Consider the following 18,383-nt stretch of genomic DNA (forward strand, 5'->3'; position numbering starts at 1 on the left):
GGTGGCCAGCTGTATCTTCTGCTGCTGCTACTATGGCAACACATATCAGCATCTCTCTCCTCCAGCGGGCTGGCTCCTGCAGCAGGCTGGATCCCTGCTTCCCCCCAGGCAGGGATGGTGAAGGATGTGGGAGAAAGGGGTGCTGTGTGGGTGCTCCTGTGCCAGAACAGCCAGCCAGGAGCCTGGTGATGATTAAGTACAAATACCTATGGAAAGATAACATTTATGTACTCCTGCTGTTAGCAAAGGTGGTTCAGACTCACCTGGTGACCACAGAGGTTCTTGGCTGGCAGGCAGAGCTGCTGCTTGGTTCCCCTGGAAAAGGGTTCCTGGGGAAAGAGAAGACATACAAAATAAGAGGTGGGTGGCAGCAGGGGAAAATGGGTGACAGCAAAATCACAAGGAATTTCACCATGTCTCTTGCCAAGTCTGGGTGATGCTATGGGGTAGGAATTAGAGCTAAAATTGGAAAGTGGGGATGATGAAAAGACTGAGGAGGTGAATGGGAAGGACAAAGAAAAAATGAAAGGAGAGGAGGTGGTGAATGAATGTACGTTGACTGTCAGATTACACTGAGATTTGAAAAGCTAATTTGCTAGAAACATATCAGATTTTTTTTTTATTAAAAAACCATGGCATTGCTTTACAAGAAGGGAAGAAGCCCAAACTTTCCCTATTACTAGAACCATAAATTAACTCCTATAAAGGCAAGTTTTGCTGGCATGCTTTAACACTGCCATACTGGAAGCCTTCTTGATATGTCAGAGCAAGTATCATCTTTCAGACAGCTAAGGCTCAAGACTCCTATTCCTAGAGGGCACCCTACTGTAACACAAGTCAATAAATACCATATTCCATTAAATTTCCATAATATAATTGGAGACCTCATTGTGTAAAGCTGTGTTTACTTATGCAGCTTTCATAACATCAGCAGAGCTGTGGTACACATATCTTAAAAAAAAAGATTTCTAAAGCAACCAACTCACAGGTAAGAGCATCCTTATGATTCCTCAAGAGAACAGTCTCCAAGACAGTCAAGCAATACATCTGAGGCCCCACTATCAAAAGGAAAATGCCTTCTTTGTAGTTAAAGGCAGACTGTTACAACTGTACTGCCATTTCCATTACTCCAACAAGCAAATTTCCCAGCCTACCACACCCTAAATGGGCCCAATTCCTTGCTACCAGCACCATGTCAGTCAAGACTATCTCCGTATGGTCAAGAAAGATTCTTTTAAATATTTAGAGACAGTGGATCATCACAGTTTTGAAATGGATCACAGTGGATCACAGTTCTTCACCAACACAGAGGTTGGGTTGGTGTCTTGGGTCTCTGAATTGGGGTCTGGGCTCCACCTACTCCTCAGGTAGATGAAACATAAAAAGCATCTGCATGGTGGACTCTCTTCAGGCATGAGAGGGAGCAATAGTTATGGCAGGTAGAAAAGCCCTCAAGCTTTCATTGCTCTTTTGCTAAATGTCAATCTAGAATTTGCTATTGATGATTTTATCAATTTCATTGGATCAAGAAAAATTAATTCTGATTTCAAAAAGTTCTGAACTCTACTGAGAGAACAATCAAGATATTTCCTTGACATGTTCCTATATATTTGCAAAGTATGTATGAAACTCAGTACAGATAGAAATGAATTTATTTTGTTGAAGCTGCTGTTTACTTTTTATGTGGCTTTTTTATATTTACTTATTTGGTAATTAAGTCATTCATGCATCTCTGGCTGTGTTTTGTGCTTTTTGCTGCTTTCTCTACTTTTTTTTTTTTTTCTTCCTCGCTGTCTTTTAATAGATACAAGAAACAACTGTGACACCTGGCTGTCCAGGTGTTGTAGGTGTGCACTTTAGCTTGTGACAGGAATGTGTGGCTGCATTTAGAATGGAAACTCATCTAATTTCAGGCTTCACACATCAACTTACTGATTCTTATAACCGTGCTCAGTGAAGGAAGCGTCAGACAAGATAATTTTGTGTCTGAGAGACTTCTCTATTCCAACTAGAAAGATGATCTTTGTTGGAATACCATCTATTTTTAAATTTTTTTCATCTCTGCAAAGTTATCCCAAGAAGCTATATCAAGATCACTGGATGGCTGGTTACATCAGCCTCCTTTTCTTTGGTCTGACAAAACAAAATACCATTTATTAGAAGGTGTCTGGGCAGGCACCATAGGCATCTGGAGATGGATAGGATAGGATAGGATAGGATAGGATAGGATAGGATAGGATAGGATAGGATAGGGAGGCTGCTGCAGCCAAGTTTTTCTGCAGTCAAGCATATTCTATGACATGTTCTCCAGACAGTCAGGGAACTGACTTGGCCCTGACCCTTGGCCCTTGGCCCTTCCCATGAAGGGGGCCAAGGACACAAGCTGTGCTGGCATACAAAGTCTGTGCTTATTCACCTGGCCTGGACCTAGTCAACATTTCTTCTTTGGTTCCTCCTACTTTCTGTAATTTTCCAGCATGTTTCTATTCTGGGAGGAAAAAGAGCAATAGCTCAACTGGTTCTGTTCTCACTCTCATCCCTTCTATGACCAGAACCAGCAGTTCTCCTACTACATCCATTGAGATTGCTTGAGATTTTCAAGTGACACTGCAGGGAAACACCTTTCTTTCCTGAAGAAGGCAGGCCAGAGGAGACTAAGCCAGAGACCTGCAATGTTCCTTGAACAGTGACCAAGACCTTTCCTCAACATGAATATCAAATCTTAGGGCTGTTCTGGTTATGCTGAGTGCATGGTTAGCGAGGGCTATCACTTCAGTAAGGATCTAAAGGGAAATGAATCTCCAATTGCCTATAAATAATTTGTTTGGTCTCAGAACAAATTGCCATTTGATCATCTGCAGAACCTGATCCTCTGCCTTGTCCCATTCTTTGCTGTCATCATTCTTTGGGCTTCTGCAACACTATTCTGGTGTGAAACTAGTGGAAGTTCCATTAGTGGAAGGCAACAGACCTATGGGTATATTGTCCCTATTCTCTTGCAGAGCATGCATTCAACTAAGTAACTATCATGTAAAATATCACAGAATCACAGACACTGAAACAGCTTTCATCATCACCAGAAAATCTGGGTGCTTAGTAGGCTGACTTGCATCCCTGTAACACTCACACTATAGAAAAAGACTATGTATCCATGTAAAAGAATGGAAATCAAAGTACAGAACTTATCTATATACACCTTAAAGTCATGTACAAGTCTTTCAACATGTTTATTTTAGCTCCCGTTTACAGTCTCAATATATTAACTTCTTCTTTTATGTTTGGTGCAAGTTCCTGCTCTTAAGATCTACATGGCTAAAATGACCAATTCAAGGAAGTCAAATCAGGGAGGGCATCTTTTCAAAATGGAGCTCCACTATTAGGGCACTACAGTCTTATAGTGTATATAATACTAAGAATACTATAATACTATAGTCAGTGTTGAACAGATGATTAATAGACTTTTATATATAGGCAATATATAGGTTTTTATGTGATATTTTATGATTAAAAGGTGAAAAAAATCCAAACCTGCAACAATATTCTTGAGACAGAAGAGAGCAATAACGTGCATAAAAGGAAGAGCTAATCTTGATAGCAATTCCGGAATAATGATACCTAGAAAATAATTAAAAAATATGAACTGACAAGCATATCATTTTCAGTAAGTCAGAAAATACTTCATATTCCTCTTTGAAAACTGGTGATCATTCTATTTAAACCAGGAAACACCAGATTTTAAAAAGCTGCATTTGTATCTTTAAATTGTGCTGAAAATAATTGTAAATACAGAAAATAATTGCAAAAGCTCCTTGCCCTGCTTCGAAACAAAAAAACCTCAGGTGAGTGGATGAAACATATTTGTACACAACAGCTGGGAAAGTCAGGATCCTGAGACCCAAGTGACACATGTTCCTGTACATCCATGGAAGCTGATGTATTTAGTGCAGTTGCTCCACAGCCATTCACAACAGATTAGGGACTAGATGGTTTATCAGTGATCATGGCAAGATAAAACCCAAGAAACCTGCCAGACCTTCCCTAAGGTTTACCCCAGCTATGGTGGGCAGTGGAGCTGCCATCTCAGCTACCTGGTTCTTATCAGCCTGGGTCACTGGGAAGCCAGGGGAGCAGTGCAGAGGTGTTGGGCCACCAGCTGCCAAGTAGAGGTTACCATCTACTGATGGGAAGAGAGAATATGGAGGCTGGGGTCAATCACACACCATCCGAAATCCTGCCAGCTATGAGGAGAAGCATGGGGTTGTCTGGGGTGAGGCATTCACAAAATAAAGGATCTTGCTGGGTCAAGCTGATTACCAAGTCCAGATCAGTGGAGAAAAACACACATCTCAAGTAAGGGCATGTCATTCTCAAAGCCAGGACTTGAGAGCTACTCAAAATGATTGTAAAATTTTGTGGTCTCAATACCCTTGAAACATCCCTTTTTCCAGACTGGATGTTCAGAGTGATTATAAGTGTTGGAAACCAAACTGATGAAATAGTGTCAGACTATCTGTGCTCTAGAAGAAGAGAGAGAAGGAAAAAGACATGCAGGAAGACGACCTGAGCTGGTCTGGTTTAAGTAGTTTTAAACTATTTACAACATTTCCATTGACCACTAGCACATGCTGGGTCACTCCACAGATATGAGCAAGGATGAAAAGCACAACACAGACATGAATCTTGGCCGCCACCCCCGTGTATCCCAGAGCCAGCCTTTCCTGATCTGGTGTCTCAAGAGCTCTGAGTAAGGTTGTCATGTCTGTCAGATGCCTCATGCAAGCCATGCTGTAAAAGCTTTTACAGCTCAAAGCACTAATTTTTTAAAAACCAGTCTGATCTGGAATTCATTCCCTTACCAATCCTCCCATGGATTCTCATAGAATTAACCCTATTTTATTGTACTTGGTGCCATCATGAATCAGTTGGAGTCTTGCCATGATTACAGATTTGCAACCATCAATTCAGCTGCTGTATTACAGTGCTGGAGCTGAAAATTCACACATTTAAAATAACATTTTTAAAGAAAGGTAGACAAAACAATACCTGGTGTTCCCTCTTGTGCCCAGTCGTCTTGTTCCTAGGCCTGGGAAAACTAACCTAATAATCTTAAAAAAAAAAAAAATCAGAAAATTAGAGATACTTAGTAAATTAATTCTAAGCTGCAAAACCTATATCTACTACATTTTTTTCTCCTTAATCACTTCTTTTGCTTTCCATGGTTTGCAGGCTAATACCTGTTCTTACATACCTCTCAAATGGTAACTCTTGAACTGAACTCCATCAGTCTTTTGCAGATCGAAATCTAAGTAATTTAAGGGATTAGCTCCCTCAGGTAGGAAATTTTAGGAATTTTTTTCACTTGCACAAAGACACAGTCAGTGCACACAGCAGGAGCCCACCTGCAGCCAGGTGGGGTCTGGCAGCTATGGGAACTTGAAGATGCTGAGATTCTCCAGTACCGTGCCAGCCCTTCAAGCCTTACTCATTCACATAGGACTTGCTCACACAAGGGACTTTGTCTACCCACTCAGTATTGCAAGGAATTCTTTCAGGATAGGGCCTGACTTAATCTGTTTTAAAAGGACCTGAATCATCAAGCTGCAAAGTAACCTTTTGACCACCACAGCGGTGGAGGTGAACTGAGGTCACTCAGCATCTGTCAAAGTTAGGCCCTAAGAGTAAAAAGATACTGTTGGGGTGATAATCCACTTTGCTGTGATTATTCTGCATGAGCTCTCTGTGAAGACAGAAACCAACCCAGGGCAGCAGAAGCCAACATTCCCCATATAACAGGAGCAGGGGACTAAGTCCTGAATGTTAGAGAGGAGTGAGGGGAGCCTCCACTTATCAGTGCAAAGTTTGGACTCTGTGTAAAGAGCACTTTGCTGCTCCAAAGGCCTTCTAAAGGACAAATTTCCCCAACTCACACCAATGTAGCATCCAGCCCAGATGCTCCCTTTCTCAAGCATAATCTCATTTTTTTAAAAGGTCAGACTATGAAACTGAGACTTCTTCTTTGGTACTTCTTCCTATTGCCCCTTTTCCAGAGATAGTGGTGTATTTGGGCAGAAAGACAGGGCAGGTGAGATAAGCAGTTTCTACAGTCATCACAGTTTGATTCACATGGGGCTTGACTGTAAAAGTCCTAACAGCCTACACACATGTAATGCAACCATGTTACTACAGCCTGATGAACTATTAATAGCCCAGCCCATTAGTTACCCTGTGGTAACCAATTACATATCCACCTTTGGTTTCAACCAGCTTTGCTGCAGTTCTGCCCTCCTCAGACTCTTGCTGTGTGGTTCCCTCTCCTGCTGCAGAAGTACAGATGGTACAATGTACAGGAGTCCAGACCTTTTCAAGACACTGGGGAGCTTCACCCCATCCTGTTCACTTGGGATGTGTTAACTTGCACCTCAATGCACTGGGTCAGCTATGGCTGTGAGCTGTGAGTTGCAAGCTCCAACCCATAGCATCTATGGCTCATCAATTAAGCTCCTCGGCGTGACCAGACTCATGCTGTCTCCATGCCTGTCCCAACTTAAAAGTAAAATGCATTAATTTCAACCACAAGAAGGCTTAACTTACAGGTGGTAGCTCATGCTGGAGCACCTGGGAGCGTGCAGACAAGATGGGATTAATCTCACCTATGTGGCTCCAAGCTAGAGATGTCTAAGCATAGTTGCTGCAGACTTCATAGTCAATGGAGAAAAACAGGCAACTCCGAGGCATATTTTAGCTAGGCTGCCTGAAATTACTCATTTAGGGTGAGAGGAATCATATGTAACTACCTATTTCTCTTCATTGTCTATCAAGAGATTTTAAGGTGATTAGTTTCATGGCAGACATCTACACTAAGACAGGCAAATTCTATCCATGGTCTTGGAGGATGGGTGATGATCCATTAAGCTATGGTAATAAATCACACTGTGTCAGTCATTCAAATCTTAATTGTAAGTAAGAATGACCTAAGCCAGTAAAAAAAATTAGACTCAACTGAAATGAGATAAATGATTCTCAAAACGAGGTTATCTGCACAAGTGAAATTGATTTCAGGGACAACTTTTACTTAAATTGTTTTAGTTTTGTGTTAAAACAGTGCTTAGTAGCTCTCACCATGGGCACTACCAGAAAAATACCAGCAGTAAAAGCAGGAAATTATGAACAAAAGGTCTTGAGTAACAAATATTCACAAGGCCTTCTATATTCCTTATTTTGTTAAATAAATTTTAATAGCTATGGGTGTTTGTTGCAGTTGGGATTTCTAAGTTGTAATTGCTCTGTGGATTGTATCAACCTCCATATAGTAGAAGAGTGAGCTGTTTAAAGGAGACTGGGTTTTATATTTGCATTTTCTTTGCTTGTGTTATTCTATAACAAATTCTTTACGTTGTGTTTGGAGCAAAATTTCCCCAAGTGTACTTAAAAAAGGAAAGTACAAAATTATGTAACAACCAAAAGGTCTTTTAAGGAGAGAAGAACCAGCTCCTCAGGATGAGTTTATTAAGCTTGTGCTGTTTACCCTGGTAAAGCTTTCTAAAATGTATTGGCAAAAGAAATCTCTGCAAGTGTAACTAACACACACCAGTTCCCTGAAGAAAGTGAGCTCCACCACCACGAGCACAGCAAAGTCTATGTGAGGGCTTACCAGAAATGTACTAGAAAAGACACAAGCAGAATACAGCATACATTCTTCTCTGTTATTTAATCTCTTTTGATATGCAGTGTGTTTCTTTGATCACCAGATTTTCTGGTTAGGTATTTCTGCTTCTTATCTTATACAGCCTATCTACCTACCTTTCCAAAGGAGGATGAATTTACTTGACACTCAGGATTTGGATTGCAGCTTTCCATATACAACTCATAGAGTAACCGGCGGGGTAGAGTGGCTCCTTCACATGAATAGAAATTATCAGCTAACCTTTAAAACAAAAACATAGATTGGTTTGGGTCAGAATTAGAAGGAAGAATGTTTAGCTTTTGATTTTAGTAACTCATCAGGTTTACGGTGAACTCCGTAATCGTTACTCTGATTTTATGGATGTGTAGAATCAAAAGGAGAGGTACTACTTCTATGTTAATCTGTATTCTGGGGAAAATTATACATTTTCACATCTAGGTTATTATATTTTTTATGGTTTTAGATTTTAAATTTAAATTTTAAAGTGTAAAAGAGCTTATATGAGACTCTGATAATTAGCTAGATCTCATTGTTTTTTAATTAAAAAATTACAATTTAGTAACATCATTACAACATTAATTCCAATACAGAAAATATTAGTTTCTTTCATATGGTGTCATTATATCAAATAATGTACCTTTGATCTTCTAACTCAAAAGGTCTCCATTTTTCCATTTAAAATATGCAATATGGTGTTTTGGGAGGACAGTCAACCAACTCTATGAAGGACCAAATTCTGTACTCATGCAACCTCACTGATTTTAGCACATTTAGTAAGAGAACAGAATTTTAATTTACAGTTACTATGTAACAGCACTACCAGAACCAAAACTGTTTTAGGTGTTTAAATACTCATCCTACTTACCAGAATGGTCATAGTCAAGTAAATGCAGCTACTTGTGTGAATAATATAAGGAAACCATAAACGTAGTTACTTATCAGTGTAAGGTATTGCCTTCATCAGAAAACAAAACAAAAAAATCTTTAATTATGAGATAATGCAAATAATTTGATGCCAGAGGATAATAGCCTCCTGCAGTACAAATACAGGAGCAAAGAAGCAGAAAGATTAATTTCCAAAGAATGACATTCTGATTGTATGAGACTGCTTTCTTCCTCTGACTCTGCTTCCATTCTACCAAATTATTTATGCATTTTTAGTTAATCAGCTGAAGGCAGCAGTGCAGCACAGTGCCAGTTACTCACCGTGTCTTTACGTAAAAATGAGTTGGTTTGGAAAGCTGACTTTTCATAATCACCAGGTGAGATAAGCCAGCTGGATTTTAAATCAGCATCATCTCTGTTATTAGGAACCTGATTTCAGGAGACCCAGTATTTATCTTTCAGCATTAGCTGTACTGGCAGTAGATAGCAGATAAGATCTTCAGGAAACTGCCTTGCTAGAACAGACTGAGCAAGAAGGTGATCGATGTGACCATATCTATGTCACCTTTGATTCATGCCTCCTCCCCTTCCTCCAGGGAAAAAGGTTGACTGCCACCCCCAGGTTTCCCTCTCCTTAGCAAAATGCCCCAAAATGCCTTGCTTTTACCTCCTGAGACCCCATTTTCCCCCTCAGCAACCCAAGAGGCTGGTGCTGCCAAGCAGGAGAGCTGAGCTGTGCCAGGCTCCCTGCCAGCTCCTCACCACCTCCAGCCCCACCACCCCAAAGCAAAAGCTTGACATGAGCAGGAACCAGCACCAAAGATAGGGGATCTGCTGTGCTACAGGGGTGCTTCCCATCATGGGGCTGAAAGATAAATGAAATTTATTCTAGATAAGAGACCTGACTGAGTTCTGCCTCCCAGCAGAGCTTCTTCTAGAGCAACCATCTCAAAACTCTTCATTATTGAGCAGTCCCGGAGGAGATTAAACCTAAGTCCAAATTCATCCTTGATATAACACCACAATAGTCACTGGAAGAGCAGCAGAAATTAATTCATGCTTCAGTAGCTATTTTCTGCCAATAATTTTGTCTCAGCATTTAACTATTTAGTGACAAAATATCCAGGAATTCTGTTTCCCAAATTTAGCACCTATCATACTGCCAACGCTTTTCAAATAACAAGTCAAACACATTCTTAGCACTGACACATAATACAAAAATACTGTCTGTCAGGAAAAAAATCCACACAGAAAAGAGCACAGTGCTCATCCTCTTGCCTATTAGCCTCAAGGTTCTCAAAACCTGAATGTTTATGGCATGCATCAAAACAAAGCTATTAATAAGGACAACAAAATCAAAAGGAGAGAGTGGTAAAGGAAAGAGATGAAGGTTAAACAAAAAGCACATGCAGAAAGACCTCCTCCACTTATCTGCTACATTCTATCCATACTTTCTATGGTGTTTGTTACATGAACAGCTGTAGGACCCCACACTGAACTCCAGGTTTTTGGGGTTTGCCACTTGTTACATGTGAACCCTTGGTACCAAAGCCATTATACAGGTTTGCAAGTCTGCTGTTAAACCACTTCTGGACCAAAATCTGGTTTGCTATTGGCAATGAACCAACAGTAAAATGAAGCTGAATATTTTAAAATTGTCAAAACATGAGAAGGAGATTCAGCAGGCTGTCATAATGAAAAAAAAACATCACTTCATCCTCAGAGTCATGAAGATGACCAGAGAGCTGTAGCACCTCTCTTATTATGAAAGGCTGAGAGAGTTGGAGTTGTTCAGTCTGGAGAAAAGACTGGAGAAGTCTGACAGTAGCCTTCCAGGACCTGAAGGGACCTACAAGAAAGCTAGAGAAGGACTTAGTAAAAAGGTACGTAGTGTGAAGACAAGGGGGAACGGTTTCAAACTGAAAGAGGGTAGATTTAGACTAGATATTGGAAGAAATTCTTTGCTGTGAGGATGGTGAGACACTGGCACAGGTTTTCCAGGGAAGTTGTGGCTGCCCCCTCCCTGGAAGTGTTCAAGGCCAGGTTGGATGGGGCTTTGACCAATCTGGTCGAGTGGAAGGTGTCCCTGCTGATGGCAGCAGGGTTGGAACTAAATGATTTTTAAGGTCTCTTCCAACATGAACCATTCAATGATTCTATTATTTCGAGGACTTTATGATTATTTTTTTTCAGTGTCTCAAGCTTGTTGGATGAACTTGGATGAATGTGTTCCTTCATTTCTTTTAAAATGGAGCAGTGGTATCTATAATAGAAAAAAAAGCACAAACTGACTCCTGCTCCTCAGGTATTACTGAGGGAGGAAGTAAAATGATTTAAGATTATTTTCTGTCAAGTTAAAAGTTCTCGTGTATGTTGTTAGTGTTTCACACAAAACTTCAACACTGTTTACCAGGTGGACTCCTCAGTGCTTGAGGAAAGGAGAGCAACCCTGGTGTCTCTTTGGGTGTCAAGCAGCTGATGATGCTTTTACCAAAGCACATTAAAATTATGGTGATAACCTTACTCCATCGCAGAAATTATCTCACTGAGGAGTCCAGCTGTTACCTTCACCTCAAGAAACAGAACTTTGGAGAACATCACTCACTCAGCACTGCTGGGTGTGCCAGCACACCACCCGAGCGCAGCCTCCCTGCCACCCGTGATGCACTGTACAGGCACTCCAGCCACGAGTGGTCCAGCCAGGCATCCCTCTCCAGCTGCTCTCACGGGAACGGCAGCCCAGTGCCCAGCCCTGGTGAGTGGGCAGGCTGAGATGCAATCCCATCAATACCGTACCGTGTCAAACCACCTCCGTTATCAGAAGGACTCGTGGCAGGAGACCAACTTCCCGAGAAATTCCCTTCTTGCTTTCGCGGCACTGCTCAGGCACCACCCTGGTGATGGGGCTATTACGTCAAACCAGACTTTTGCCTTAGGAAACTGCGAGAAGCCTTAACACGGGGAGTCCCCCCTGCAGCAAGCCCACCCGTCGAGGTGGGGGGACGGCAGCCGCACCCCTTCCCCTTCGCTCCCCCATCCCGAATCTCCCCAGATGGGTTCCCGGTGTGGTTTCCCGGGTCGGGGACAGAACGCACCAGCGGATGATGTCGGGGGCAGCACGCATCATCGCCATACCGGACGGTGCCGGGAGGTGCCGGGCGGTGCCGGGCCGGGCCGGGCCGTTGGGTACCGGCCCTCGGCGGGGACGGGCAGCGGGTGGCCGCGCGCCGCAGCCGCTGCTGCACCCAGGTCCCGGTGCCGCGGATCCGGCGAACCACCCCCTTCCCCCCAGCACATCCCCGCCAAGACCCACTGAGTCCCGGGGTGCTGCTCGCCTTTACGGGTACGGCCTGGCCCATGCAGCCCCGCCGAAGGGGCTGCGGGTTTGGGCTCCCCCGGGATCCTGCGGCCGCTCGGGAGCAGAACCGAGTGCTGGGGGTTGGCCCTCGGGGCGACCTACGGCTCAGGTGGCGAGGCCATCCGGGATGCGGGTGGGTGGCCGAATTTGGGTTCCTAGGAACTGGAAGGTGAGGAACTGAATTAGATGTGAATCAGGAGGTACAAAGACGGCGGGAGGAAGAGGGGTAAATGGACAGCCGTGAGGAAGTGTATTTGAATAGCATATGCCCTGTATTCTTTTTTTCATTTTTTTTTCCTTTCTTTTTTTTTTTTTTTTTTCTTCCACGTGTTTCAAACACCATTTTCAGAGTTTTCTACAAGAATGTTGTGAAATCCCGTAACTGTTTAATTTCTCTTTGATACAGGAAGATGAAAGGGCTGTCTGCTGCACTGAAACCCTGTAAGCACTTTTCCATTGCAAGTGCCCATTATGCTAAATGAGCTTTGCTGCCATGTGACTGGTGAAAATAAATTATGTATGATGGCTGGAGCGTCTAAAAGCTTCCTAGTGGATGTCATTGGGTTACATCAGGGCTCAGCTTCTCAGAAACTCCCATGGCTTCCTTGTTAATTAGCTGCTGAAAGCCCACGTATGACACAGACAGGCTTTCCTTGCTTTGTTTTGGCAAGATGACCACAGCCACCGTGTAGGTAGATGGCAGTATGAATGAAAGGTGAATGGGGACAGACGGGATAAGGAAAGGGGAATTTATGGTGGAAGGTTGCTGGTTTTCTGGGTCCTCAATGTAGCTTGCTTTTGAGGAGCTGTGCACACAGATGTCATGTATAATACATGTTGCTGTTAATCTGTAAAGCCTTGTGCTCTCTTGGGAATCCCAAAGGAAGATGCTGCTCACTCACTGAGCTCACAAAAGCCTTGAAAATTATGTTTGCCCAATACACGGGTTACTATGCACATTGTAACCATGACAATTTTTCATCAATAACAGATTATCAATGTGCTTTGATAACATGTCGTGGAAGCTTCTCTCAGTTACAGTTCTTGGTTGCTGACTGATTTTGTGTCATTATAGTCTACTGACTTCCCTGTTGGACAATGAGCTTACAATGCAAATACTCCTGCAGATTCTGCAGAGGAAAAGCTTTTTTAAAGTTACTTTAAACTACCTGTCATAAGAACCAGCAGCAGTCATATTGTAGCAACCATAAGATTTGCGTGATCTTGCCACGTAAATACTCACAGAACTTCTGAGGTGGGTTTTCCAGTAGATGCTGGAGACGGTGCTGTCCCTACAAGACAGCATCTGTGCCCATGCTGAGCATCTTCACTGCTGCTCCAGGCTTGTCCTGTCCACACTGCAGTCACAGCAGTGCCTTCCACTTCATGTACCCACCTCATATACAGTTTTCAACAACTGTCTTGCTTACATGGATGCATGTGCCTCAGTCTTGCTGGTAGCTGCCAAGGTTCATGTTCAACAACTGGCTTTCTGGGCCTGTCTGAAACTCCACAGTTTGTGAAGCTCCCTAGGCCCAGAAGATGCCTTATCAGGTAAAAAAAAAACATCTACAGATTATCTAAAATTGAAAAATGATAAGTGGACTATTACTGGGGTGACAGACTGAAAGTAAGGGGAACCATGCAGATCAGAAAGTCCCTACTACTACTATACACCTACTACTCAGAATTTTTTTTTTAGGAAAGGAAGCAGGTGGTACATAAAGAAACTGTCCAGTTACTGTCCATGGCTTGAGAGATTTTCTCTTGCCCAGTTTCCAGGTCACATAAGGAGAAAGACAGATCTGTGTGCTGTTCAGACCTTGGCACTACTATTATTTCACTAGGGTTTTTTTCATTTTTTCAGAAAATGTCTCTTTAGCATTTCTAATAAACGTAGTATGTTTGGAGATGGTGGGACAGAAGGGGGATTCTGATTTTAAATACCAGGCTGCTAGTAGAATTTGACTGAAAACCTGAAATCTGCTTCTTCATTTTAATCCTGTCACATAGGACTGGTGGATGTACACCAGGTCAAGCTGCAGTAAGTCTTTGTTCTTGCATAAACTGGAAGTTGTTTATTGCTGTCATGGACATTCTCATTCCATAAAATGAAAGAGTATTTAATGAACTTGCACTTGGACTGATTAAAATTTTGACCTAAAATTAGAAGGATGGTTGAACTGGTTAAAAGATGTGCTAAAGACTCTCCTTTTGTCTGACTTTCACCCATGAGTAGGAAAAATTTAAATCAATCTTTGAGGTAACAGACACCTCTAAAATGCTGCAATGAGTGCCATTAGCACAAAATTTCCTCTTCAGATTACCTGCACCCTCCCCTCCCTGGCCTGCATTCAAGAGGAGATTTGGATACCTTGTGGGTTATTTGCTACAGAGGTAAAGGGACAAAGCAGGAGCTATTGCTGGAGACAGCTGTCTTGTAAAGGAATGGTAAAGTGCTAACATCTCTCAAATACTTAAAATATTTAACATAACCACTTTATAAGATTTTTAAGCACTTAAGCTAAAGTATGTATAAAACAGTCATGAATGCAAGTGAATCCACTACTGCTTCCATCACTGTCATCAGTATTGAAAATATGTGACTGTAACAAATTATATTCCCATAGCTTTGAAAAGGCCTCTGTGGGATGTATTTATTTTATTCTCCTGTAGTAAAAATGGGCAAAAGAGTTTTAAAAGTAAAAAAAAAAAATCTTTCCCTGCCACCAAGGCCCTAGAGCAACATACTATCAAATTTTCAGTATGAAAAGTTAAAATAATTTGGTCAGTGTTGGAGTAAGAGTCCTGGTGGGCAAAGATACATATTCTGCTTTGAGAAATCAATGAGTACATTTTGATAGTTTGGTGGGTTTTTTACTCTCTACTTACCAGGGATGAAATTACATCTGTGCAAAGGTTTACTTATTGTTCCTACCTTTGAGATTTGAATAATGCCAATGATCAGTCATTACCTTAACCTGATCAGTTTACTGTAAAGAGAGATCTTCAGGGTTCTAGCTACCTTTCAATCTGAAGTTTAAAATAAATCAGCTTGACAGAATTCAGAAAATACAAAAGATTATATCTGGTTGTGTCATGACATTTAGAGCATCAACAAAACCAAGACAGGATTGCAGCCACCTTATCCTTGAATATAATACTTTGATGTTGTAGAAAACTCTGTGTCCCTCACAAGCCACACACTTCAACATGAATACACATGAGGAAGGGGAAGTCTCCTCTCCCAAGTGCCTATGGCAAGTGAACTCTTGCTGGTGAAAACCCAGTTCAGCAAAGCATGTCACCATGCGTGTGAAACCACTTCATCTCAGCAAAGCATTTAAGAATGCTCTTAACTTTAAATACGTAGTTATTGTTTTGCTGAGTGGGGATTGATGGCTGAATTAAAGCATTAAACATTAATGACAGTGCTGGGAACACAAAACAGTATGCAAATTGGGATGTGTCGGGACTGGAGCGAACTGATTCAACCAATGCAATCATTGCCTGATTAAGATCACTTGAAAGATGTGAAGCCATTAGAAGGCTTAGGGTCTGGTGACTTGATATGGAGGATGGTCACTATCACTCCAATCAGCACAGCTCAAGTTACTCAATTTTGGAGTGTCTGTTGGGGCAGACTGGGTGGAAATCTCTTCTACACAGTATCTGAAGGAAACTTTAGTAAATTCTCTGTCAGTGCAATGGCCAGAACTGGCTACTGATCTCCTTTTGACTAGGATGAAGAATGGGGGCACGATGACAGCTTTTCCAGGTATCTCCATGTTCTTTGACATCAGTGACCTTTTGCTGCCTGTGGTCCTGCCACCAGTGGTATGGGGGTCTGTCTAAGCAGCTCGGTCCCTGTATTCCTGAGGGACTTTGGTGTAAACACTTCCAGCAGACCTCTGCCCGTGCACGTAGGCCTCTGGGAGTGTGGAGAGTGACTGTGGAGCTAAGGACTGTGGTTTACACCATGTGCTGATGACACCTGCTCTTTATATTTCTCCTTCTTTAGAACTGCTCAGGGCAGCCAATTTATATGGTGACTCATGAAGATGGAGATATGGATAAAAGCCTATCTGTCCAGAAGTGGCTGAGGTAAGGCTTGCAGGAGAAAGCAACTGCTTCATTTCTGCTTGGCAGAAGATGCTGTGTTTGCTCCTCCAGAGTGAAGTAGTATTTTTTGTGCTGCTCCAATGTTGTGGGTTTTTTGGTTTTTTTTTTGTTTGTTTTTTGCGGTTTTTTGTGCTCTTTATTCTGTATTCTACATCCTGGATGCATATTTGAATTAACTGTCTGCTTAATAGGACTATCTATTAATAATGGCTGTACTAAAAACTGAAATAGTGATGCTAGTTTTGCATGTTACAGTAACTAGAATAGAAACAAAATATTTTTTTTCCTTACAATAAAAGTAGTGGTGAGTGATACAAGAAAGCTTAATCTATCTCATCAAACAGCAGCTCTGACATTAGCTCCTGTGCCAGATTTGCAGAGCACATGCAAACGACCCTTGACTGTTATTTATGTGTCAGGAATGTTTACACAGTGAATCAATTCTTTTTGAAGGAAGGAATGGCATTAAGGGCAGCTTTCAAATGTATTGAAGGTGAAGTCCAGCTACAAAAGTTTTGAAGAGAGAAAAACCATCTTCCTCCTCCACCAGAATAAATACAGACTTTACTGTGAAAAGAGGTGATTGGTTTTTGTTTTTTTTTTTTTTTTTTTTGGTTTGTTTTGTTTTTGTTTAATTTAAAATGTCAGGAAAAAGTCTTTCACTTACATAACTAGGCAAAACAATATGTTTCTTGAAAGTGTCTGTTGAAAGCTTCAGCATAATAAGTTTGACATAATTAAATGATGATGCTTTTAAAAGTTAATCTCCTCTGAGAATTACTTTTATTATAACAAACAAAAGTCCTACCTCAACAGTTCTTTGAAGGTAAGGTATGTATTACAAGTGACGTAGTTTTATCTTTCCATCTTTTGAAAGTCTTAGACCAAAGTGGCACATCAAAGAAATAGTGTGTGTATGAAGTGTCAGAGGTGATATGATTGAAACCGTATACAGTTGTAGAACTGTTCTCCAAATTTCATATTTGCAAGCCCTATACTCTCATTATTCTTTTACAAATCTTATTTTATAGTTCAGGGTAGAAAATGTAGCATGAGATAGCATGATCCATGCCTTACTTATAGTTATATAAATTATATTTGATTCTTGTATCTAAGACTACCAATACATGAGAGTAAGACAGGAAACACCATAACAGACTGAATAAGTATTATCACATCACCACTGTAGGAATAATGACACCTGAAAGGCCTGGGATTCATCTGAGTTGATCAGACCTATGGGACCCCACTTTGAGCAGGGAGGGGGACTAGAAAACCTCAAAATATCCCTGGAAACCTAAATTCCATGATTACTGCATGGTCCCTTTCTTAATTGCACATGAAGCATTATGACTTGCCTACGTCTGGCTTTTTGTCAAATAAGTAGAAGAACATTCATTTATGTTACTCATAGCAGCACTATTGCAGCTGCAGCTGCGTAAAGACATAGCCAAGAAAAAATTAACAAAGAGAAATAGCAAATTTTCTTAGGCCAGTTGATGCAGTTAAACTAGATATATATATATTGCAATAGATATATATATTGCGGGCTCACACACACCATGTTGAATCTGAAGCAAGCAGCAGACATGAAGCTGAATAAAGACTGAATAAAGAATTGCTCTGGTAGAATGGGAGTATGTCTCTTTTTTCCAATTTACCAATTAAATTAGACCAATATCGATGAGGATGAGAAGATGCCTTCTATATTAATTTATTCTCTCTGTTTCCATTGGAATAAGTTATAAAATCAACCTCTGTTAAACCTCTGAGCAGCTTGTGTGTTTGTACTCTGACCCCTTAGCTATTTCTAGAGTTGTGCACTGCCATGAAGGAGCACTGTGGGGGCTGGAATAATGCCTGGCCATGGTGAGTCTCTGGACTGGTCGACATCCTTGATTTATGGTCCTGCTTTGTAGTTCTGAGTGGTCCTCAGAACTACACTTCATCATTCCTGATGCTTACAGTTACATTCCTTACTGCTAAGCATTTCTCAGAGGGCTTACATAAAACATTTCCACCACTGCAAACTTCTTGTTTGAACTATTTGAACTTGTTGTGCTATTTCTAACATGGGACTGGCCCACTGGTTAGTTCTGATGGAGTTTTGCATGAGCAAGTAGTACAGTGAACACATACCCTAAATATTCATTTGCATTCAAAAGGGAACTTCCATTTAACTGTGGTTGTAATCTTTTCATATTTATTTTAAATGGATGTGTGATCATGCCAGCTTTACTACCATAATACTGGTCTTTGAGAATTCCCATGTAATTACTCATGGGAAGCAACCATTTAATTCAAATGTTAGGTCACCAGAAGGCAGTTCAATTT

General features: G+C 41.3%; 1 protein-coding gene across 1 annotated transcript in view; it reads right to left on the reverse strand.

The window, feature by feature from the left end:
- The window catches only part of RFX8 (RFX family member 8, lacking RFX DNA binding domain), a 30,667-nt gene extending 19,569 nt beyond the window's left edge, over positions 1-11,098 (reverse strand). Inside the window, 5 exon segments of the mRNA XM_030458075.1 lie at positions 264-329; positions 3,529-3,615; positions 5,044-5,105; positions 7,801-7,924; positions 11,094-11,098. Coding sequence (XP_030313935.1) covers positions 264-329; positions 3,529-3,615; positions 5,044-5,105; positions 7,801-7,924; positions 11,094-11,098 — 344 coding nt within the window.
- Positions 11,099-18,383: the final 7,285 nt, after the last annotated feature.

This window comes from Calypte anna, chromosome 1 (assembly GCF_003957555.1).
Source record: "Calypte anna isolate BGI_N300 chromosome 1, bCalAnn1_v1.p, whole genome shotgun sequence".
Taxonomy (NCBI): Eukaryota; Metazoa; Chordata; class Aves; order Apodiformes; family Trochilidae; genus Calypte; species Calypte anna.